At 36.1% G+C, this 24,099-nt stretch overlaps 3 protein-coding genes across 3 annotated transcripts; all 3 read right to left on the bottom strand.

Annotated features, from left to right (window-relative positions):
* Positions 1–3,546: 3,546 nt before the first annotated feature.
* LOC110031011 (myb-related protein 305-like) lies at positions 3,547–4,515 on the bottom strand. Its single transcript, XM_020734029.1, has 3 exons — positions 4,185–4,515; positions 3,932–4,055; positions 3,547–3,833 (listed from the first exon to the last, which is right to left on the bottom strand). The coding sequence occupies exons 1-3, from the start codon at positions 4,476–4,478 to the stop codon at positions 3,763–3,765; spliced, it is 489 nt and encodes a 162-aa protein (XP_020589688.1). The 5' UTR covers positions 4,479–4,515; the 3' UTR covers positions 3,547–3,762.
* A 3,743-nt stretch (positions 4,516–8,258) lies between these two features.
* On the bottom strand, positions 8,259–9,171 carry LOC110031025 (myb-related protein 305-like). The gene is made up of 3 exons (XM_020734056.1): positions 8,767–9,171; positions 8,508–8,631; positions 8,259–8,430 (listed from the first exon to the last, which is right to left on the bottom strand). Exons 1-3 carry the CDS (start codon positions 9,034–9,036, stop codon positions 8,360–8,362), a joined length of 465 nt encoding a protein of 154 aa, XP_020589715.1. The 5' UTR covers positions 9,037–9,171; the 3' UTR covers positions 8,259–8,359.
* A 3,309-nt stretch (positions 9,172–12,480) lies between these two features.
* LOC110031001 (transcription factor MYB114-like) lies at positions 12,481–13,601 on the bottom strand. The gene is made up of 3 exons (XM_020734017.1): positions 13,121–13,601; positions 12,882–13,005; positions 12,481–12,784 (listed from the first exon to the last, which is right to left on the bottom strand). Exons 1-3 carry the CDS (start codon positions 13,388–13,390, stop codon positions 12,618–12,620), a joined length of 561 nt encoding a protein of 186 aa, XP_020589676.1. The 5' UTR covers positions 13,391–13,601; the 3' UTR covers positions 12,481–12,617.
* Between the last annotated feature and the right edge of the window lie 10,498 nt (positions 13,602–24,099).

The following is a 24,099-nucleotide window of genomic DNA, read 5'->3' as shown; positions in this document are numbered from 1 at the left end:
ACCCCACACCAAAAATAGTGCCGACAAGGATATGTCGAAGCGGCAGTGACCCAAAGAGATGGGCATTTCGTGGTGGTAGCAGCACAAAAAGGGTATGATGAAGCGGCAGTGACCTAAAGGGATGAGCATGTTGTGGTGGCAGCAGTCTGAAAAAGGTATGCCGATGCAGCAGTTACCCAAATGGGATGGGTATGTCGTGGTTGCAGCTATATGAAAAGAACTGTGCAGTTAAAGAAAATGATAATGCCTAGGCAAGCAAACACCCCTGATCAAACTCTTGGTTAGACTCAACCTAAGATAAGATAGAGCATATTCACCTAACAAATGTCTTGAAACGGAAGATAAAATTTAAAAGCTTAATATAAGTCTTAAAATACTCATGATTATACGTCAATAATCCTAATAATAATAATAATAATAATAATAATAATAATAATAATAATAATAATAATAATAATAATAATAATAATAATAATAATAATAATAATAATAATAATAATAATAATAATAATAATAATAATAATAATAATAATAATAATAATAATAATAATAATAATCATAATCATAATAACACTATCTAAACCATCTTTCCCCCGCTCTTAAATCCCCCCCACTTACTCCCTATTCCTCCTTAAGCTCTCACTCTCTCTCATTCACAAAGTGTGACATGTGGAGTAAAATATGCCATGTAGCTCCCTGCTGGGGCGTCCTTGTAATCAGTCTATGACACCTATGCAACAACATCAAACTCTTCTCTCTCTACCCCAACACCTTCCGCTCCACCTCCTGTTTCCCAACCCCCAAACACCGCCACTTGGAACTCTTCCTCATCGCCATTGGTAGCTCTTTCTCCATTGCCATGGAACTCTTCATCGGTCCCCCATGCCACTAGCCCTTAGACCCCGACTTCACAATCCCCACGAACCACCTACAAAACTTTGAGCAAGCATCCTTCTCCCTTTGCATCCTCATTTACATCGCATCTGCAGTGGTTTTGGATCGGGCGGCGCACCCCATTGCTGCTCAGCCGCTGACACTTATAGCGGCTACTACAGCCTTCAGCCAGGAATGGTTGTTGCGTCATCTCCACTCCACATATCGTATGGGATTGAAGAGAGAATACCATTGAATCCTCCAGCTTATCATCGTAGTGTCAATTACCCTCATTATGGGTGCTTTCTTGAAAAAAGTCTCTGCACTGGATGGAGTCTATCATTTCCACCATTAATACCCTCAAAGAAATGGTTTGAAGGCCTTTTACATTGTATTATGTTCATTCATGGTGATGAACTAGTCTCTCATGATATTGAATCAGTCCTGACTATGGGTCTTCGTCTGCCCTCTCTGATAATGACGGTCGACTACATTGTTGTACTGGGAATGACTTTCGTAGCGTGGGCGAGACGGGTGGTCGTGTACTCTCCTTTGGTTTCCACCTGCTATTTTTTTATGGTCTCTTCTGGAGTCTTTGGTTAGAGATCTCAGGCTTTGGAATATTCTCATAAGTGCCAATGTATTTGTTGGTCATATCAAGTAGTTTGACCAAACTGTTGGGTTCCACAAGGTTGAGGTTGAAGAGGAGCTTTAAGGACATCAATCCATGTGTCAGAGCGTCTCAGGTATTATCAGATTTCAAGTCTTTTACCTCCAACATGTCTCTCCAAAATTGTGTAATGAACTAGCACAAACTCTTATTGGGTCGTTGTTTAAGTTGTCACAGGGGTTGGGCACTCTTCTTAGGCGTTATGGCACCAGCGAGCTATGCTAGAAAAAGTATTATAAACTCTACAAAGCAAGTAATTACACCAAAAGGAAGCATGTTGAACAATCTCAGAACTGATGACCTCAACGTAATGAAGAATAATCGAAAATTAAATTTGTCAGAGATATTTAGCAGCACATTGACTACTCAAAATGTGCTTGGTAATTCTTAGGATATGACCTCACCTTATAGGATTCTAAAGTTAGGAGTTTGAATTTCTCTGTGGGTTCAAATCCCAAGATTTGAAGGAAGAAGGCAATCTCTGGTTGTCGTAACATTTTAGCTTACCCAGATCATTTCCTTTTCACCATTGGGACTGATCTGACATGTCCTGATACTACAAATCTTCAGCTCTCTTTGGGGCATGAGACGGTCTCCTCCTATTGCCCGTCGGTGTTCTCTCTTGAGAAGAATTTAATGGTTCCTGTTGAACATGTTTTCCTCTCAAAATAATGCCTGCTTCTAGAGTTGTGACCACTGTAAGGACTCTGCAAACTGTTATGACATCCAATTTGTGATTTGCAGGGTTCTCAATTCCTGTAGTTCTCTTTTCAAGAACTCTTATGCAAACTCCCTTGTGCATCCTACCTCCACCACGTCTCTCTAGTTAGTCTTCTCTTGTTACTCCTGTGATTCTCTTCTTGTTGACAACATGGTTTTATGCTCAACACACCTAAAAGAATGTTGAATCCAGGAATGTATGTGAAGCACACCTAAGGCTTAAAGCTTTAATAGTAAAAAAATAAGTAACATTTATTCAAAGAATGACACTCTATTTATAAATGTATGGGTATATTTTTTAGAATTACAAGTATTATCTCTAATCCTTAGTCTCTATGGGGGTTCTTTTAGTACGATACACGTGTCAGTTCTATTAAATGCCAAGTCGGCTCTTTTGACTGGGCACCGACGATCGAGATGTGTAGTCGATCGTCTTCCGTTGATTCGCCTCATCAGCTTTTAGTCGATCATCATGTCGTGGTTCAACTGGTTAGCGTTAGGTCGATGGTCACACCTTTTAATGGCTCAATCCTTATGCTTGATTTCTAGGAATTCTTCATGCCCTGTCGTTGTCGACCGATCAACCGATTCCTTTGTTCGTCGTCATATGTCCTGACTGTTGAATTGCCTCGAGATTCATGTTGATATATATTTCATAAACATCAGCAGTGGATGTTCTTGCGTGTAAATGCACGTAATATTTTTTTCCAATTGAAACATACCTTGTAGAAATTCAGACAAAATCAAGGTTAACAACACACCAATGTTTGATCTAGGTGTCTGAGCATCTTTCCAACAAAACCAACAAGTCTAATCCTCAAGGTGTCATAAAACTCTTCAAATCAGTTCTCTCCAGATTCTATCGTCAATCCACTCAAATATGGAGGTACTTCGATCCCATCCTAATTCAACTTTATCATGAATAGCATAGAGGCGACAATCAACATCCATTTAACTTTCGAAAATAATTTCACATGGAGGTCCCAAGTCTTAAGCCTTTCGAAGCCAATGAATTCGATGGCTTTCTAGATAGATGTATTCCATGTCCTCCCCACAAACTTCACCCAGACGGATCTTCACAAACAGATCCCAATCACTCCCTATGGCTTATTGTAGACCAAAACTTGGTATGCAGGAGAGTCCTGGAAGTAGCCATGATAGTATATTCTAATTAGGCCCAAAGAATAAGCGTATGCATTCTATGCAAAAAGAAATAAAATGAAAAAACAAAAAGAAACAAAGAACCAAAATAGAAAATTTTTTAACAAATAGAACAACTCGATGCTCTGATGTATAAGAATATTATATAGAAATAAAATGAAGAGATTCAAGGTGTCATATTTCAGTGGTCACCACGTCCCAATATTTTTTTTTTTAAAAAGTGAAAATTTATGTAGATATATTATAAGTAGACGGCTATTTGAGGGCGCCAAAGCATTAATATCAATGTTCCTTGCCACGAAAGGAGAAACACGAAAGGATAATGAGAGATCCAAAGATTAGTTGCCATGACTACCGGCCTCTTCATTATTTTGATCAATATCCTCCCGTGGAGCTTCTAGGTTGCCATCTACATTTCATAGTGAAAAAAAAAGGAATTATGCATGAGAGAGATGTAGAACATAAGGAAGAAAAGAACATACTAAAAAAAGATAGGAATGAGCTCACCATTATCATTAACATCATTTGGATTACGATTTGGATCCTGCGCTCGCTCTAACAATACTTGCTCGATATAATTCTTTATGTCAAACTCCGATCTCATTGCAGAAAAGCGATTATCACGCCGTATCTACAATCAATCAAAAAATCATCAAAATAATAACTTAGTAGAAAACAAACCCTAAACCAAAAAACAGACATATTAGATGATAAATGATAGATAATATTTGTTCCAAATTAAAAAAAACAAAAAACTCACACATCTTCTTATAGCACACCAACTGTCACCGAACCTCTGGTAAAGCTGCCATAATATGGTTTTCTCCTCATCGGTTAAAGGGTGTTCGGCGACTGTAGACCGGAGACCATACCTCCACCGTTCAAAGCAGCCCCTTCCGGAACGTTTAAGAAGCTTCTCCGCGCCGTGCCAATCTTCTTTGCCATGCTCTGCTACGTACTTGCGGAGGACTTCATCCTCCTCGGAGCTCCACCGTCTGCGCGTTCTTGGCTGCCTTTCTCTCTCGCTGATTGGTGGTGTACCAGGAGGCCTCATTGATCAGAGAGAATTTCCAAATCGGAGACTGTGATATTTATATATATATATACAGAGAGAGAGAGAGAGAGAGCTATACAATGCTGAATGCTTCAAAACGGAGGCAAAGGATTCGGGCATGGGGGCGCAAACAGACAGGGGACGAAAATTATTAGGTACGCTGTTTCAATGTATACGTGTAAAACATATTATATATATATATATATATATATATAGAGAGAGCAACACTCGTCTTCGTGGCTCCTTACACGTTAATGATAATAGAGATAGTACAAATTTAGGAGGGAAGGATGATCCCTACTAAAAAGCAAAAAGATACATTGAAACCTAAGGGTTCCTCCGTCCACATACAACACCACACAAAAAAGAACGTAGAACAAACTATCACTTCGAAAATTACATGTAACTCAAAAAGATATGTCAATCAAAAGTAGTATTCCAAAAATGAACTTGTAGAGAAAGTGCAAAACGGAACTATGTAATCCGTAAGTCCAATTATCCTGAAACTGCACAATCTTCCAATTTGAGCGCAAAATTGTGACAAAATAACAGTCTTGGAGGAGAAACAAAATAGTAATATGTCGTTGTCTAAGAACATGTAGATCATCTCTGTTAGTAGAATAAATGACATTGAGGGGATAAGACATTAAAAGAGGAGTCTTTATAAGCCACTAATAATATAAGCTGCAGAGAGAGAGGGGGCCCGAAAAATGTTGAAGACCAATACGAGCAGCCTAAACCTTCAACAACCATTGCAAAATAAAGTACCATTCATCATCCCTTTATAGAAAAGGAAAGCAACATCAAATCATCCAGTATTTCTCAAATAAGCATTAGGAGCTATAAGACTCCAAACCAAGAAAGTATGCAAAATAAAAAATAAAAAAAATAACAGGGGCCATGGGCCTCCAATATATTCCTGTAATATTGCTACCAAAAAGGGAGTCATGTGCCTCCCAATAAAACCTCTTCTCTTGCCTCCAAACAAAACATATATGAGTGTTTGATGTACACCACCCAGCAAAAAGGAAATATCAAAATGAGAATGGGATAAAACAAGCCATCAAAATCCTGCAGTACAGCAACCTCAAGCACGTAAATAGGGGATATCAATAATATCACCATGAATCAAATTGGAGAAGGGGGAAGGGGGGTTTGCTTGATATAAATGTCATTGTACCCATGTTTAGCCAACCAATCCGCTAGGGAATAAAAAAATTCAATATTAAACATGTGTCTTATATTTTTAAGAATATGAGATGGTTTTGTTAATATGTGTATTGTATCATCGATAATAAATATGTTTATATACGATGAGGAAATTAGCATAATCATTTATCAATAAACTATTTCATCACTATGAAGTTATGAGACGTACACTTGCCATCTTAATTTCTTGGAGAATTTAAAAATGCAAAAATTAATATGAAAAAATTATTTTTTATAAAAGATGAAATAATATAGTTGTTTCTTATCGTAACGATAATTAACTAATTTAAAAGCTACCTAAATTTGAGACTTAATGCAACAGCATTTAAAATTCCCTTACTTTATGTATAAACGTTTCTTGTCAAACTTAACGGTACTTTAAAATTATGAGCACTATAAAAGTTTATTTAAATGATCTTATCATTAGTGTATATGATTTTATCTTTCATGTGTTTCAGAAGATTTGTTGCAACAGATTTAGAGTGATTACTTAGAATTTTAGCATAATACAAAAATCTAGCACACATTTAGATAAATAAAGTGACAAGTAGAGACATAATAAATTTTTACGCGCTAGGAAGCCCGCCCGCGAAGTTGAAGAAGAGTGTTGGATCAGGTAATGAAGGGGGGTAAGGAGATAAAGAAGTGTCAACTTTCTATCCACCAGAAATCTATTATGATGACTGTCAACCGGATGCTGCAACACGATGTGTTAGAATGGATGACAGAGGCAGAGCTGACGATCTCTGATATTTAATACTGATTTTCTCCAAGTTTTCTGTCAATCACATCTCAAAGAATCGAGTAGAGGGGGGGGGGTTCTGTAAATCACATCACGAGAGCAATATTTAATACTGAAAACTTATCTTATGAATAATCTGTTTGTCACTCGGTTCCTTTGGGTTGCTCGTTTGTTAAATAGATTAAAGTTAATAGTTGATCTTATCTTATAATAAGACTGAGGGTTGTCAAAATGGCTTGTTGTTCGCGAATAGCTCGTGTTCGGCTCATTTAGCAACTCATTTAGAATATCTATGAGTAGTTTGTCACTCTATGACACTGGTTCATGTCAGTGGAAAATAGTGCAAGCTTCTATGTATAATAGTTCAACATGAGCGAGGCGAAACCAGTTAGCACTCTCTTAGATAGTAACTTCAAACTATCTAATGAGTTATCACCTAGCTCAGAAGCAGAGCAAGCATAAATGGAGAGAACTTCATAGAGTAAAGTCAAACTATTATACATAGAAGCTTTCACTGCATAGTGGATAGCAAACATCAGAAGCAGACGAACTATCGTGATGGCAGATAGAGCACAAATTCAAAACCAGCTCTCCCCTCCAATCCTTCTCGTCACCTTATCCGTCCCATAAACCAGAAAGCTGTTAATCAGATTCCCCATCCCAAATATGCTGAGACAGAGCGCAATCCCGAAGCTCCGCCATGAATCCGGCACCTGATCATAAAAGAACTCCTGCAGCCCAACTGTGGCGAACACTGCCGAAACACCCAACAAAATGTACTGAGGAAACAGCCACAATATGCTCATGGGAAGCTCGTCCAAAAGGCCGAATTCTCTTGCGGTTTCAAGCCTTTTCGTCTCCACCAAAGCTGAGATCACCATGACGAGAACAGAGAGAAGCAAGATCATGAAAATAGTGCGCATCTCACCAAAAGTGGGCCTAAGGTTATTCTAAGTGCTATAGTGCTAGGTTGTTTTAGATAGAAATTCAGGTTTTCAGAATTAATTAAATCCATAAAATCAAATAAAACTTTAAAAATGCATTTCTCCTTAAATAAAAAATGACAAAAATAAAATAACTGCGTAACTACAGATCGAGTCACCTAATAGAACTAGCAAGTCTGATCCTCAAGATATAATAAAGCTCAACAAATCAGTTCCCTCTAGATTCTATCTTCAATCCACTCAAATATGGAGATATTTTGATTCCACACAACTCAAGTTTATCATGAATAGCATAAAGGCGCCCATCAACATCCAATTTACTTTCAAAAATCATTTCACAAGGAGATCCCAAGTTCTTGAGCTTTTCAAACCGAGTGGATTTGGCGGCTTTCTAAATGGATCTATTCCGTGTCCTCCCCACATATTTCAGCCTTACTGATTTTCCCAATTGAATCCCAATAACTCCGTATGGCTTATTGTAGACTTAAACATGGTATGTAGGGGGGCTTTGGAAGTAGCCATGACACTTGTATATTCTAATTAGGCCAAGATATTTTATCTTGTCCCAAACAAAAAGTACATGCATTCTATGTGAAGATAAATGAAATTAAAAAAAAAAGAAAAGCTACAAAGAACCAAAAAAGAAAAACTTTTAACAAATAAAACAACTCAATGCTCTCTTGTGTAAGTATATTAATAAGAAATAAAATGAAGAGATTTAAGGTGTCATATTTTAGTGGTCACTTTGCCCCAATAAATTAAAAAAAAAAAGTTAAAATTAAAAACAAAAAATTATATTACTATATTTTTATTAATTACAATATATATATATATATATATATACATATATATATATATATATGGAATAAGAAGAAGAAAGGATGAGAGTGTTAATGAATTCGGGGGGTCATTTGTGGGCGCACATTAATATCAAAGTCCCTTGCCATGGAAGGAGAAACACGAAGGGATGATGAGAGATCCAAAGATTAGTTGGCATGACTACCGGCCTCTTCATTATTTCGATCAATATCCTCCCCTGGAGCTTCTAGGTTGCCCTCTACATTTCAAAAGAAAAAAAATTATGCACGAGAGAGAGATAAAGAACATACTAACAAAAGATAGAAATGAGCTCACCATTATCATTAACATCATTTTGATTACGATCTGGGTCCTGCGCTCGCTCTAATAATACTTGCTCGATATAATTCTTTATATCTAACTCCGTCCTCGCTGAAGGAAAGCGATAATCACTCTGAGTCTACAATCAATCAATCAATCAATCATCAAAATAATAAATTAGTTGAAAGCAAACCCTAAACCAAAAAACAGAGACATATTAGATGATAAATGGTAGGTAATGTTTGTTTCAAATTAAAAAAAATAAAATACTCACTCGTCTTCTTATAGCATTCCAACTGGCACCCAACTTTTCGTAAAGCTGCCATAATATGGTTTTCTCCTCATCGGTTAAAGGGCGTTGGGCGACTGTAGACCGGAGACCATACCTCCACCGCGCATAGCAGGCGCTTCTGCGACGTTTAAAAAGCTCCTCCGCGTTGCCCCAGTCGTACTCTCCATGCTCTGCTACGTACTTGCGGAGGGCTTCATCCTCCTCGGAGCTCCACCGTCTGCGCCTTCTTGACAACCTTTCTCTCTCACTCATTGATCTCAGAGCCTTTCTACATCGGAGACTGATCTAGCGAGAGAGAGATGTTTGATAAAAAGATTAACGAGATATAGAATGTTGATTGCTGCAAAGCAGAGGCCAAGGATTCGGGCGAAGGGGCGGAAAGAGAGCGCAGTGTACTGTAACTGTCACCTTAAGGGAGGAAAAATTATCAGGTACGCTGTTTGCATGCATACGTGTACAACACATTATTATCTGTGACTGTATCTATAATATTGTATATGGACTTCATATGTACGTAAGCTATATATATATATACATATATACATCTATTATTTTTTATATTTTAAAATAAAATAATTAAAAATATGAGATAGGGATTAAGAAAGTTCAATAGAAAACATCCATTATATATTATTAAGAATATAAGATAGTTTTTTTAATATGTGTATTGTATCATCAAAATTAGCATAATCTTTTATCAATAAACTACTTCATCACTATGAAGTGATGAGACGTCATTTGCTATTATAATTTCTTGGAGAATTTAAAAATGTAAATATTAATATGAAAATTTTATTAACATTAAAATTATGAGCACTATAAAAGTTTATTTAAATGATCTTATCATTAGTGTATGTGATTTTATCTTTGATGTATTTCATAAGATTTGTTGCGAAAGATTTAGTGATTATTTAGAGTTTTAGCATAATACATATATCAAACACACATTCAGATAAATAATGTGATAAGTGGAGACACAATAAACTTTTACACACTAGGAAGCCCACCCTCCAAGTTGAAGAAGAGTGTTGGATCAGGTACTTAAGGGGGCTAAGGAGACAGAAAGTGCCAACTTTCTATCCACGAGAAATCCAATCTGATGACTGTCAACCGAATGATGCAACACGATGTGTTCGAGTGGTCAACAAAGGCAGAGTATGCGACCAATTTCTTATACATCACATCTCAAAGAATAGTGTGTAGGGGAGGGGGGGGAGGGGGGAGAGAGAGAGAGAGAAGTAAGAATTCAGGTTTTCAGAATTAATTAACTCCATAAAATCAAATAAAACTTTAAAAATGCATTTCTTCTTAAATAAAAATAAAAAAAATAAAATAAAAATACTTCTAGATTCATGAGACAAAGAAGAAAATAGTGAAAATAAAAATAAAGATAATTAACTCATAATTAAATAATGATTAATATTTAATTAATTAAACACTCCATAGAATATTTTTAATATTAAAAGTTACATAAAAGGAAGAAAAATATAAAATTTTCAGGGATGCTTCCCTCTACCCTTGGAAATATTCTCAAAATTTTCCAAAGTCAAGGAACCTCTCTAACATTTGAACCTCTCTGACATTAAAATTTTTCTATTAAAACTATATTTATTTTGAAAAAAAATAATATGAAATGAACTAAAAAAAGATAAAATGTAAATTGAAATTGAAATTAAAAAGAAAATTTAGGGCAGTAACTCTAAACCCCAAGATAATTTTAACATTTCAAAACGTAAAATCAAATTTAGAAATTTATGGGAAAATATGTAAATTTTAAAATTTTGCATTTTAGCCCAAGTTGTTCCTTCAAATTTGAAAATTAGCCTAGGTGCCCTAACCTAATGAAACCTTCGGGGTTGTTATCATAATTATCCGCTCTAATTATGAGATCAGCCATGGTAAGCCTAATGACCCGTTTGGGGTAGCTTACTTGGTGCAGTGACGTTCTGAAAACACACTTGGCCTGTTTGAGTAAATTACTTTTTGCCAGCTTATGCATGTTCAAAACACTGAAAACAGTGTTTTCACACCGCATCTATCTAGGTGTGGTGGCAGCTTTCTGGTTGCAGTATGTTTTTTCCAAGAAAATAAAAAACTGTAACATCAACCACACCTAGCTTATCGGCAAATTATTTTTAATCAGTTTATCAGCAGATTACTCAACAAGTCACCGCTGCCCCAAACAATGTCTAAGTCTAGCCTAAATTAGGCTTAACCCGATCAATTTTGGGTCTAGGCCTATCCCTGATCAGACCTGACACTAATGAACTTAGTTCGTTTCAACTAAGGTTAACTTAGATTGACCCAAGTCAAACCTATTTTGACCCAAGTTAAACCAAGGTTAGGTATAGGTCTAGCCCTACTTGGATTTAACTCAACTTAACTCAAGAAAAGAACTCATCATATGTCTAACTCAACATAGACCTTGCACAATCTAAACCTTACTAGATTTCACCTAACTTAGACCTAGTTCAACCTAACCCATTCTAGGTCTAACCCCAACTTAGAATTAACATAATCTAAGCCTTACTAGGTCTAACCCCAACTTAGAATTTACATAATCTAAGCCTTACTAGGTCTAACCCAAACTTAGACCTGCCACAATCTAAACCATCCTAGGTCTAAACTCAACTTAGACCTAGCATAATCCAAACCATTATAGGTTTAACCCAACTTAAACCAAACTTGGGTTAACTAAAATCAATTTAAATTATCCAGACTAACCCGACCTAAGTCAGGTTAACCCAAATCAATATAAAAAATCTGGCTAACTCGACCTAACTCGGATTAACCCAAATCAATTTGAGCAATCTGGGACAACCTGACCTAACTTGAATCAACTTTAACAATCTGAACTAACCCGACATAACTCGAGTTAACCCAAATCAGCACAAACAATCAAGGCCAACCCGACCTAATTAGTTAACCAAAAATTACTTGAACCAACCAAGTTAACCAAAATGAATTTAAACAAACTAGTTTAACCCAACCTAACTCGAGTTAACTCAAATCAACTTGAACCATCCGACTAACCTGACCTAACTCGGCTCAACTCAAATCCATTTAAACAATCCGAGTTAACCATAACTAATTAGGGTTAACCCAAATCAGCTTGAACCATGAGGCCTAACGTGACCTAACACGGATTAACCCAAATCAATTTAAATAATCTGAGCCTACCCGACATAAGTAGGGTTAACCTAAATCAACTTGAACTGTTTGTGCTAACTCGACCAAACTCAGTTTACCCAAATCAACACGAACAAATCAGGTAGCCTGACTTAACCCGAGTTTAACCCAAACCAATTCAAAAAAAACATCCCCAACTAAATTGACTCAACTCGAGTGAAACTAAATCAAATCTAAACTCTCCTTGGGCTAACCCAACTTGATATGGGCGGACTCAAACCAACTTGACAATTAGCCAAATTGAATTAAAAAAACATCCCAATCACTCTCTTTGGCTTAATGTAGACCAAAACTAGGTATTTAGGGGAGTTCTTGAAGTAGCCATGACAATCAGTATATTCTAATTAGGCCAACATATTTTATCTTATCTCAAAGAATAAGTATATGCATTCTATGTGAAGAGAAAAGAAATGAAAAAAAAAAAATTACAAATAACATAAATAGAGAACTTTTAACAAATAGAACAACTCAATTAGAAATAAAATGAAGAGATTCAAGGTATCATGTTTGAGTGGCCACCTTGTCCCAATAAAATTTTTCTTTTTTAAAAAAAAGTTAAAATTTAAAGCAAAACAATTAAATTGCTATATTTTAGACCAATCACAATATATATAATAAGAAGAAGAAAGCCATGAGAGTGATAATCAATCCTGGGCGTCATTTGAGGGCGCCGGAGCATTAATATCAAAGTTCCCTGCCGCTGAAGGAGAAACACGAAGGGATAATGAGAGATCCAAAGATTGGTTGCCATGACTGCTGCCCTGTTCATTATGTCGATCAATATCCTGCCCTGGAGCTTCTAGGTTGCCATCTACATGTCAAAAAAGAAAAAAATATATGCTTGAGAGAGAGAGATATAGAACATCAGGAAGAAAAGAACTTTAAAAAAAACATAGGAATGAGCTGACCGTTAACATTAACATCATCTGGAATAAAACCATGTTCCCTCGCCTTCTCTAATTCTACTTGATAGATATAGTTCCTAATGTCAAACTCCGTTCTCGGTACAGAAAAGCGATTATCACCCTTAGTCTACAATCAATCAATCAATCAATCAATCATCACAGTAATAAATTGGTTGAAAAGAAGCAAAACCCAAAAAACAGAGACACAATTTGTTCCAAATTAAAAAAAACAAAAGACTCACACGTCTTCTTATAGCAGCCCAATTGGCACCGAGCATCTCGTAAAGCTGCCATAATATGGTTTTCTCCTCATCGGTTAAAGGGTGTTGGGTGACTGTAGTCCGGAGACCATACCTCCACCGTGCATAGCAGGCTTTTCTGGGACGTTTAAAAAGCTCCTCCGCGTTGCCCCAATCGTATTCTCCATGCTCTGCTACGTGCTTGCGGAGGACTTCATCCTCCTCGGGGCTCCACAATGTATTCCTTCTTGACAGCCTTTCTTCCTCACTCATTGATCTCTGAGCCTTTCTACATTGGAGACTGATCTACAGAGATAGAGAGAGAGAGAGATGTTTGATAAAAGATTAACGAGATATACATTGCTGAATGCTGCAAAACAGAGGCGAAGGATTCGGCCATGGGGGCGGAAACAGAGCGCAGTGTACTGTAACTGTCAACTCTTTGTATGTATACGTGTAAAACATCTTATATTTGAAAGACTTGGTGCAACAGCATTTAAAATTCTTTTACTTTATGCATGAACATTTCTTATCAAATTTAAAGGTACTTTAAAATTATCAACCCTATTAAGTTAATTTAAATGGTCTTATCACTAGTGTATAAGAATTTATCGTTGATGTGTTTTATAAGATTCATTGCAAAAGATTCAGAGTGATTACCTAGAGTTTTAGCATAATACAAAAATATAGCACGCATTCAGATAAATAAAGTGACAAGTGTAGACATAATAATTTCTTACGTGCTAGTAAGGCCGCCCGCAAAGATGAAGAAGAGAGTGTCGCATCAGGTACTAAATGAGACTAAGGAGATAAAAATGTTTCAACTTTCTAACCACGAGGACTCTAATTCGATTATTGTCAACCGCATGTTGTAACAATATGTGTTCGGGTAGATGATAGAGGCAGAGGAGGCGAGCTCAAATGTTTAATTCCGATTTTCTCCCTGTTTTCTTTAAATCAGAATAGAGTGTGGGGGGGGGGGAAGGGATTCGGGTTCGAAATTAATTAAAACAAAAAAATCAAATAAAACTTAAGGGGGTAAGGTATTCAGGTTCGAAATTAATTAATACCATAAAATCAAATAAAACTTAAAAAATGCATTTCTCCTTAAATAAAAATGTCAAAAATAAAATAAATATACTTATGGATTCAGCAGACAGAGAAGAAAATAATGAAAATAAAAATAAAAATAATTAACTTATAATTAAGTTTTATTTAATTAAATATAAAATTTACAGGGATTCTTCCCTTTACCCATGGACATATCCTCAAAATTTTCCAAAGTCAAGGAACCTCTCTAACATTAAAATGACTAATTTTTTACTAAAACTATAATTATTTTGAAAAATAATTATAAGAAATGAAATAAAAATAAGAAAACATGAAGATTAAAATGGAATATAAAAATAAAATTTAGGCAGTAACTTTAAACCCCAAGACAATTTTGACCTTTGAAAACTTAAAAGCAAATTTAGAAATTTAGGGGTAAATATGTAAGATTTAAAATTTTACATTTTAGACAAGTTGTTCTCTCAAATTTGAAAATTAGCCTAGGCGCCCTAACCTAATGAAACCTTCAGGGGTGATATCATAATTATCCGCTCTAATTATAAGATCACCCATGGTAAGCATAAGTCTTGCCCAAATCGGACTTAACCCGATCAATTTTGGGTCTAGGCCTAACCCTGAGAAGACCTAACCCAAATGAACTTAGTTCATTTCAACTATGGTTAACTTAGGACTGACCCAAGTCAGACCTAGTCAAGCCCAAGTTAAACCAAGGTAGGTAGGTCTTGGCCCCCTTGGATCTAGCTCAACTTAACTCAAGCCAAGAACCCATCATAGGTTTAACTCAACTTAAACCTTGCACTATCTAAACCTTTCTAGGTCTAACCTTACTTAGACCTAGTTCAATCTAAACCATCCTACACCTAACCCCAACTTATACAGAGCACAACCTAAGCCCTACTAGGTTTAGATTGTGTTTTTAGGAGCCTTTTGAAGTTGAGTTTGTGATTTTTAGAATTTATCTTGAAAATTTTTAGAATAATCATGGCTCATAAAATGAAGAGAGGCAAGGAAAAAGCAACTTTTAATTCTAATAAGTTTGTCAGTGCAAGAGCACAGGACAGGTATGTTGATATGCAATCAAAGAAACTGATTGCAAAACACATTTATCTACATCCTGGTGGATTGAGTACTTGATTGTGGAGCGAGAGTGAGAGAAATTTTGTTATTTCACTGTCGTATCTGTAATTTTAGTTGCTCGAGAATTTTATGCTAACCTATCAGATGAATCAGTTGATTTGGTCTATGTACGAGAGCAATATGTGGATATCAGTTCAATTTGCATTAACCACATATACCAACTGCATAGTGTTCCTACCTGCTTCTTTTCTAAATTTCATCCTACTGATGAAAAATTGGATAAGAATATCGGATTTTTAACTGATGGAAATGGAGTTTGGAAGATTAAAAAGGGACGTAGGATGAACTTTTATTTCTCAAAACTTAATGTTCATTCTTGAGCATGACTCTATTTCATATATGGTAGATTACTTCCTACCAACTGATTCAGTGGGTAACTTGTGAGAGAACCACTTTAAAATACTATATTCAGATGAATAAACCAATTGACATTGGCTCTCTTTTCATACAAACATGCTTGTTTCCTCGAGAGGAGGAAATACAGGAGGTTTGGGCTACCCTGCTCTTATTACTACTTTGTGTATTGATCTATAGTGAAGTATGGGACTTGGGATGAAACTTTGTCATCGCATAAACCCATTGGCAAAACAAATTTGAAAAAAATATTAGAGACATTTTAGGACTGGACCTAGGACTGGAGTTAACATACCTTCTACTTCTACTCCTACTCCTACTCCTAGACCATCTGCTTCTGATTTTATTTCTCTGTATTCTCTTATGGAACAAATGATGATTCAACAAGGAGATCTTCAACAAATTCAACAAGGAGATCTTATAACTTTACATAATCAGATAAAAGGCCTTAAATCTCACTTGTACGATAGTGATGATATTATGTTGAGGAAAGTTGAGTAACATTTTGCCTATAATTAGGCTATGAGAAGATATATGGGGGGTGATCATTCTGTGGAATTTCCTCCTCACCCCACTTTTACACCATATCAGCCTTCTGAGATGGAAGAGGATATAGATTTAGATGATGACGATGATGATGATGGTGGTGATGAGGAAGATGTTGATGTTTAGTGTGTTGTTTTCTTTCTTTTCTTTGGAGTGTTTGAATATTTAAACTTTATTTTGTTCATAATTTGTTGTATTTATGTTGTAATGTGCTTATATTTAGGTTTTTTTTTATTTTTTCTATTAAATAGTTAGTCTTATTGCTTTTCTGCTCCAATTTAAATGCTAGAGTAGTGTTTATTTTATGTTTTTTATTGTTATGCATGTTAATCTTATGTTTATTACTACTCAGTTCTTGTCATTTCTACTTGTACCTGCATTAATTTTTGAGTTTTAAATTAAAAAAAAATTCTTTCTTCATGAAATTTCCTACTTTAAATTAGTTTAAAAATTTAAGTTTGGGGGAAGGGAGAATTTTTTTTAAACTAAACTTTATTTTTCCTCAGGGAATAGTATTTAACAAAATTATTTTTAACATAACCTGTAGTATGTAGAGTTAACTTTAGAAAATTATAATTTTGGTTTTGTGAAAGTTGTAGAAAACCTAAGTAAAAGTTTTTAATAGTGAAGGTTAATTCTAGAATTAAGATATTTAGTATAAAGGGTTTGGAGTTATGCTTTTGCTTTTTAAAGTAAAGAAAACCATATTTTTAGAAATATTAAGGATCTTAGATTTATACTTGAAAAGAAAAAAATTGAGACTTTATGAAAAATCTTCAAAGCTAATAGACATTTGTTAAAGTAAAGAAATGTGAGGTGTTTTTAACTTTAAGAGGAAGATAGTGAAGTTCAAAATCATTAAAGGCTAGCTAGATATAGTAATCCCCACATGACATATAAAAAAAAAGAAAAAAATGAAAGGATTGAAAATGATCCTTGAAAAAAAACAAAACGAAAAGCAAAAAGAGAAAATATGTGAGAAGAAGCTTGAGGAGATGCTAATAAAAAATTGGCTAACTTAAGGAAAGAAACTTAGTTACATTTCTAACTTAGGCTTAGAAGTATTAGCGCATTTACTAATAAAGTTCTCATGAATGTCTTTTTCTGGTATTATTTTGAGTATCTTAAGTATGATAAATTACAATTATTTTTTAAATAAATAGAAAATCAGAACTTTTAGACTTGACTGCTACATAATCTTGTATTTTAGTTTTTAACCTGAGTTATTTAAAAATTTTTCTGAAAGTTTCACTATAACGTTTATAAAACAGAAATTATAGGAGTCTTTAAGTTAAATTTGCTACCACATGTTATTAATTATATATATAGTATATAGAGTTACTTGAGGATAATTAATATTTAAATATGGGGGAATTAATCCACCTAAAAATAATCTATTTTTAGTGCATATTTTATAAGCCTTTTATGTACATTTTTAATGATATTGCACTTTAAAAGAAATGTATTTTGCATGTTTTCAGTTTCAGGTACATGGAGTGAACATTTAGAGAAAATGAGGAAAAAACGGAGCGAAATTGAAGATATTCGTGTGGAGCTATAACGCCACCCCTTGGCGTCATAGCACCATAGACGAGCGAAGATGGGATCTATAGCACCCCAAACTGGCGTTATAGCTCTATTAACTGTTTTACTTGAAGATACATTGAATTTGGCTGAATTTTAGAGGGGTGTTTGAAATAACCTTTGTTTATTTTCTGTTTTCTCTTTAATGAGAAGGATTTAGCAAAATTTAGAGACCTTTTGGAGCCTAAAAACTTCAATGGCCAGCAATAGTAAGTTAAGTTTGTCATATTTTGTGTTCAAGTGTAAGTGTGAGTGTGTTTTACTGTGAAGAAGTTTGTAGATTGCTTAAAGGAAACTCTACAAGTTTACTTGGGGAGAAGACATAAATACTTTGTATTTGTGTTCGAGTCTTTGTTGTAAGACTTGAATTTCAATGAATATTTTGTTTTTGTTTAATCTCCATGAATTCTGAGTAGTTCTCTTTCTTTCTTTTTGCATATGTGACTTAATCTTATGTGATGAGAATGATTTAAATATTTATTTTTTACTCTTAAAAATTGTGATGGTATTTTCACCAAACATTTATTTGCTTTACAAACTGGCCACTTGTGAGGTTAAAATCTGTTGAGAAATATAATGACCTGGGAGAGCTATGATTTCACATAACTAGTGGATACCACACTTCATTCTAGGCAGAGTCATTGCGATCACCTAAGGGGAAGTGAAAATAAATAGGAAGATAAGTTTTGATAGGCATAGAACTGGCTAGTTTTAGATTGACAGGCTAGATTTTTATCAATTTGGCTTAAGGTTTAGTACCCTATGCTGGGATTCGACCATCATGGTGGCATAGGCTAGGTGCATCTAAAGGTGAGAGGCTAGATAGCACTGATGTGGGATCGAGATGGAATCGAGATGTTAAGGAATCAACCTTAAGTTAGCTAGTGTTCTTTGCAAGCAGCAGGAGGGGGGTAAAGAATAAGATATACTTCTATTTGTCACAATACATCAATTTTGTCCTAAATCTTTGCAAGGGGAAATGTTTTCTATGACATCCAAACTCGTTGTTATATTTTGATAAGCTGTGACATTTAGTTTTTACTTTCTTTATTAGCTCTTAAGTAGTAATTTTTAGTAAACATATTATTTTAAATCTTTTATTGTTTTAATTTGCAATTTAAATAAGATTTCTGTAAGTTGACTTTAAGAGTTATCGCATTCCTCGTGGGATCGATACAGGTGTTTTTAAGTAAAATCCTATATTACTTGAAACGATACGTTTACTTGCTTAGTACCCTTAGTGTGGAAATTTATTATATAATTCATAAATCATCACATTTGTTCACACTAGCCGCTAGATATAAATTGAGACATATTTTTTGTCAAAATTTAGGAGATTAAAAATACATGTAAATGTGGGTTGGCTCACTAGCTTATCACACTATCTAACAAGAAGTGTCCTAACCAGCACCTAAGTGCACAGGGTGAAATCTCCTGTTATAGTATGACTTTGACGGAGTCGCCACACTGACACTGTCCTAAAGATCCAAGTAATCTAAAGCACATCTCAAGAAAGGGTTGACATTCAAAAAAGGTGGCCTCACGTTGGGCCGACATATATAGTTTCAAAGTAGGTAGATAATACTTATCATAACAAAAATATCCATTCCTATTCCTTTAAATTTGTTGAACATAAAATGTGGGTCTGTGTCGCATATGTCATACTTAGAGTACTTAAATCCTTAGCACAGTCATACTGTTTGGTGCTCGTGCTACAGAAACTCATGTTGCTCACTGAGGTATCCTCATGGACGACACTTGTTTGAGTATTACGATCAACAAATGGGTCACATTCCGAACAAGTAGGACAATAAATCAAGGTGAATGGGCAAGAATACAATCATGCAAGAAGCCCATATTATGAATGTTTGACCGAACCACAAAACAATCACAACGGGTGCTATAAGGGAATGAAGCACACATCATGCAAATGATTGCACGGATGCTACATGCAATGTACCCGTAAGGCAAGCTACCTATGGAGAGGAATTACGCCTACTCGGGGACATGGGGTGTCATGCGACCAACAGACACTGGCTACAAATAAGTCACCATCAAGTAAGTGACACCTATGAAAGAGATTTACACCTTACCCGAGAGGTACTCACCAAGCACACATGCAAACATGAAAGATATGCAACATGCATAAAAGGATAGTCAGATATATGATATGAAAAAAGGTCAAGCATATGACAAATAGAGATGTCAAGCATATGATATGCAAATGGAAAGCATACAAAAGTACTATGTGTCAAACATGCTGAGTGATGTGATCATTACAAGTGAGAATCACACACCTAGGTAGACACACATTGTGCCTCGCATGAGTTCAGTAGCTCGGAAGCATGACTCATGTGAAAAACCTATGACACTCTAGGCGGCGTCATAGAGAATAAAGTAGATGACCTACAAGTGAGCCAACTCCTCGCAAAACGTGCACATGTTCATCCCTGTACATACAGCGTCATATGTGGGGAAGAAACCAAAATGTGTGTTTGCTCAAAGAGACACCCTAATATGCCACATGCAAAGCATACAAGGCACTAATTCTTTACACTCTACAAAAAAAATTATAAACAACAAGTTAAAATAAGATTTTTAGGCTAATGTAAATAAACGAGAAATATGATGCCAAATACATATAGATAATAAAATGTTTGGTCGACCAAGCTGTGGCAGCCGACCAAACTGATAGGATATGTTGATTGATCAGGGATGATGAGGGGTGATCAGAGTGGGGCGACCGATCAGACCCAAAGTGATTGATTGATGCTATGCAGTCGAACAATAACAAAAGATAGTGTGATCAGATTATAGCAGTCCAACAAACCTAAAGTGATAGGAATATTGTGTCAGGGCAACTGATTAAACCAAGGTGATCGAGTGATCAGGTTGGGAGACGGATCCAACTCAAAAGATAAAGTGATCGATCCGGGATGACCAATCAAACCCAAAAGATTGAGTGATCAACCTAGGAGGACCGATCAAACTGAAGTGCTCATGCAGTCACACATATGATATGTTACATGACATACATGCAAAAATGCAACAAATAGCCATATATGTAATGCAACCCAAAACACTCGATGACACATAAAATTCGCCTAACGAGCTCACGTAGGTATTTAGGGTTGAAGCTCTTAGAGCCTCGAATAGTTGCCTCCGACTTTGGTGTGTAAATGTGGAGGACTTCACTATTTAATTTATCGTAGGGGAAGTCCTTCATCGTTTGTAGGGAAGACTCGCTACAAAGCTTGTTTTGTCCTAGGAACTTCCACGATCTTGTAGGATGTGATAACTATAAGGCTTTTCCTATCTTTCAGGATTGAACTCTCTCAACCCCACTAAGGAAGGTTGGAAGCTCCAAAGCGAAGGGAAATTTAAAATTCTGACCCACTTAGGTATGCATTTAAGGCTTATAAGGGAAAATTCTCGGATTCACTAGGAATGTGTCCAATGAAAGCTTCCTAGCCTAGGTCTTCCTCTAGGAAATTAATGACTAATCCAAAGGAGTGTGGTCATGCTGACAGGTGTCGGCCAGCCACCTCGTCCCGAGTGGGCGATCAAACCCACGACACCTAGCCTAGCCTCACCCTAGGGCCCATTAGAAAAAAAAAACATAAATTATTTGATATTATCACCATTGTGGAGGTTGCAAACACGTTTCTTCCTGTAGGATGAAGCTCACGTGGTGGTAGGAGTGATGACGATGTTCCGACAAAGCCTCAGACAGGTTTTCTCTACCTTTTCTCCAACGAACGAAGAAGCTCTCATTTAGGAAGAGATTTCAGCAAGATCTCAAACTTTGACGAAGATCCATCTCCCATAATAAGGAAGCTCCCCTCAAGAAGGAGACTCTAGTGAGACAACGCACAAAAACACTCCTTCTCTTCCTCTGTCGATGAGATAATGGATAGAAAGGGAAACTAAGAGGAAGATGTAGAAGAGAATAGAAAAAAAAGGAGTGGAGGAGGAAGGCGGAAGCCACGCCAGAAAATAATCTCTCCAAAACTCCCTCACAGCTCTCTCGATCGAGCTTCGCAAAAAATGGAGTCCCCGCTTGCTGAAGATTCCTGCTTGGAGTATATCCCCGAGGCTCAACACATGGAATGACAACATGCACCATTAAGAAACCTCCCTGATGAGCCTAGGTCCCATTTTTGGATTTAGAATCGGTCCATGGCAATTAAACGACAGCTCTGACCGTTCCATGTAGGACTTTAAAGCTGGTAGTTTGAATTTTTTTGTGGGTTCAAATCTCGAGATTTGAAGGGATAATGCAACCTCTTGTTGTCATAACTTTTCAACTTACCTAAATAGTTTCCTTTCCACCATAGGGACTAATTCGACACTGTCTTGGTACAATACATCTTCAAATCTCTCTGGTGCATGGGTCGGTCTCCACCTATTGTGCATTGGTGCTCCTACTCGAGAACTATTTTAGGTTTTTGCTGAATATGTTTTTCTCTTAAAATAGTGCCTGCGCCTAAAGCTGTGACAGTTTTAAGGACCTCTGTAAATTGTCCTGACATCTTGTTTGTGATTTGCAGGGTTCACAATTTTTGTAGTCCTCATTGAAAGAACTCTTCTACAAACTCCCTTGTGCATCCTACCTCCACCATGTCTCTCTGGTTGGACTTCTGCAGCTGCTTCTATGATTCTCTTCTTGTTGACAACATGGTTCATTGCTCACCGTACCTAAAAGAATGTCGAATCCAAGAATGTTCGTGAAGCATACCTAAGGCATAAAGCATTAACAATAAAAAAAGTATGTAACATTTATTCAAAGAATGACACTCTATTTATAAATTTATTGGTGTACTTTTTGGAATTACAAGTATTATTTTTAATCTTTAGTCTCATAATACACGTGTCGGTTCTATTAAATGCCAAGTGGACTCATCCGACATGGGTACAAACGATCGAAGGTTGTGTAGTCAATTGTCTTCTCTCGATTCGCCTCATCAGCTTTTAGTCGTTCGTCATGTTGTGGTTCGACTGGTTAGCTTTAGATCGATCGTCACACCTTTTAATGTCTCAATCCTTAGGCTTGATTTCAAGGACTTCTTCCTGCCCTGGGGTTGTCGACCGGTTAACCGATTTCTCTGTTCGTCGGCATATGTCTCAACTGTTTGATTGCCTCGAGATTTATGCTGACATATTTTTCAAAAACATCTGCAGTGGAAGTTTGTGCGTCTAAACCTAAGAAATATATTTTCCAATTGAAACATATCTCGTAGAAATTTAGACAAAATCAAGGTTAGCAACACACTAATGTTTGATCTCGGCACATCTTTCCAACAAAAACAATAAGTCTAATCTTGAATGTGTCATAAAACTCTGCAAATCAGTTCTCTCCAGAATCTATCGTCAATCCACTCAAATATGGAGGTATTTTGATTCCATTACAACTCAAGTTTATCATGAATAGCATAAAAAACTCATTTGACATGGAGATCCCAAGTTCTTGAGCTTTTCAAATCGAGAGGAATCAGCGGCGTTCTATACGGATTTATTCCATGTCCTCCCCACATATTTCAGCCTAACAGATTTTCACAATTGAATCCCAATCACTCTGTATGGCTTCTTGTAGACCAAAACATGGTATGTAGGGGGGTTTTGGAAGTAGCCATGACACTTGGTATATTCTAATTAGTGTTGGTTTTCAAAACCAAACTTGAGACGCCAACAAAAATGGAGGAATTTTTTTTAGTAGTTCACACCCTCTACATTTTCTGGTTTAATTTATAAGCAAATATATCACATTTTTCTGAAAATAAAACTAACTAACCACTCAACGGTTTTCCTAACCACCTAACCACAAAACGGTTTTCAAAACTTCCTAATCCACATGAAAAATGTGCAAAAATACATAAACAATTTCTAGAGACAACTAGATTAACACAACAATCACTGGAGTCATTCTGTTGACGAACTAGTTACACTATTTACAGATCACGATGCCCTAAAATTTCTCAATAGCCAGAACAAACTAAAGGGACAACAAGCCGCCTAGATGGAATTTCTAGCTTTATTCCAGTTTAGACTAAACACAAGGCAAGAAACCAGAACTGAGTAGCGAATGCACTGAGTCGTCGACACTTATTAATCACATCCATGCATGCTTGAGTTGTGGGCTTTGAGGTCATGAAAGATCTATATGAAACAGATGAAGATTTCAAAAACATATGGGAGCAATGTCAAGAGAAGCCAACAGGGTAACATTGCCGCACAGATGGCTACTAATTCCACCAGAGACAGTTGTGAATTCCCCGGTGTTCGCTAAGACG

The sequence above is a fragment of the Phalaenopsis equestris genome, unplaced genomic scaffold (genome assembly GCF_001263595.1).
Source record: "Phalaenopsis equestris unplaced genomic scaffold, ASM126359v1 Scaffold000761, whole genome shotgun sequence".
Classification (NCBI taxonomy): Eukaryota; Viridiplantae; Streptophyta; class Magnoliopsida; order Asparagales; family Orchidaceae; genus Phalaenopsis; species Phalaenopsis equestris.
This window is presented reverse-complemented; position numbering and strand designations above follow the sequence as displayed.

Coding starts and splice junctions, on each gene's coding strand:
- LOC110031011 (XM_020734029.1), bottom strand. CDS start 4,478: ATGAGGCCTCCTGGTACACCACCAATCAGCGAGAGAGAAAGGCAGCCA. Junction 4,056..4,184: donor GGTGTGCTATAAGAAGATGT/GTGAGTTTTTTG, acceptor GATTGATTGTAG/ATACGGCGTGATAATCGCTT. Junction 3,834..3,931: donor AAATGATGTTAATGATAATG/GTGAGCTCATTC, acceptor TATGAAATGTAG/ATGGCAACCTAGAAGCTCCA.
- LOC110031025 (XM_020734056.1), bottom strand. CDS start 9,036: ATGAGTGAGAGAGAAAGGTTGTCAAGAAGGCGCAGACGGTGGAGCTCC. Junction 8,632..8,766: donor GGAATGCTATAAGAAGACGA/GTGAGTATTTTA, acceptor GATTGATTGTAG/ACTCAGAGTGATTATCGCTT. Junction 8,431..8,507: donor AAATGATGTTAATGATAATG/GTGAGCTCATTT, acceptor TTTGAAATGTAG/AGGGCAACCTAGAAGCTCCA.
- LOC110031001 (XM_020734017.1), bottom strand. CDS start 13,390: ATGAGTGAGGAAGAAAGGCTGTCAAGAAGGAATACATTGTGGAGCCCC. Junction 13,006..13,120: donor GGGCTGCTATAAGAAGACGT/GTGAGTCTTTTG, acceptor GATTGATTGTAG/ACTAAGGGTGATAATCGCTT. Junction 12,785..12,881: donor AGATGATGTTAATGTTAACG/GTCAGCTCATTC, acceptor TTTGACATGTAG/ATGGCAACCTAGAAGCTCCA.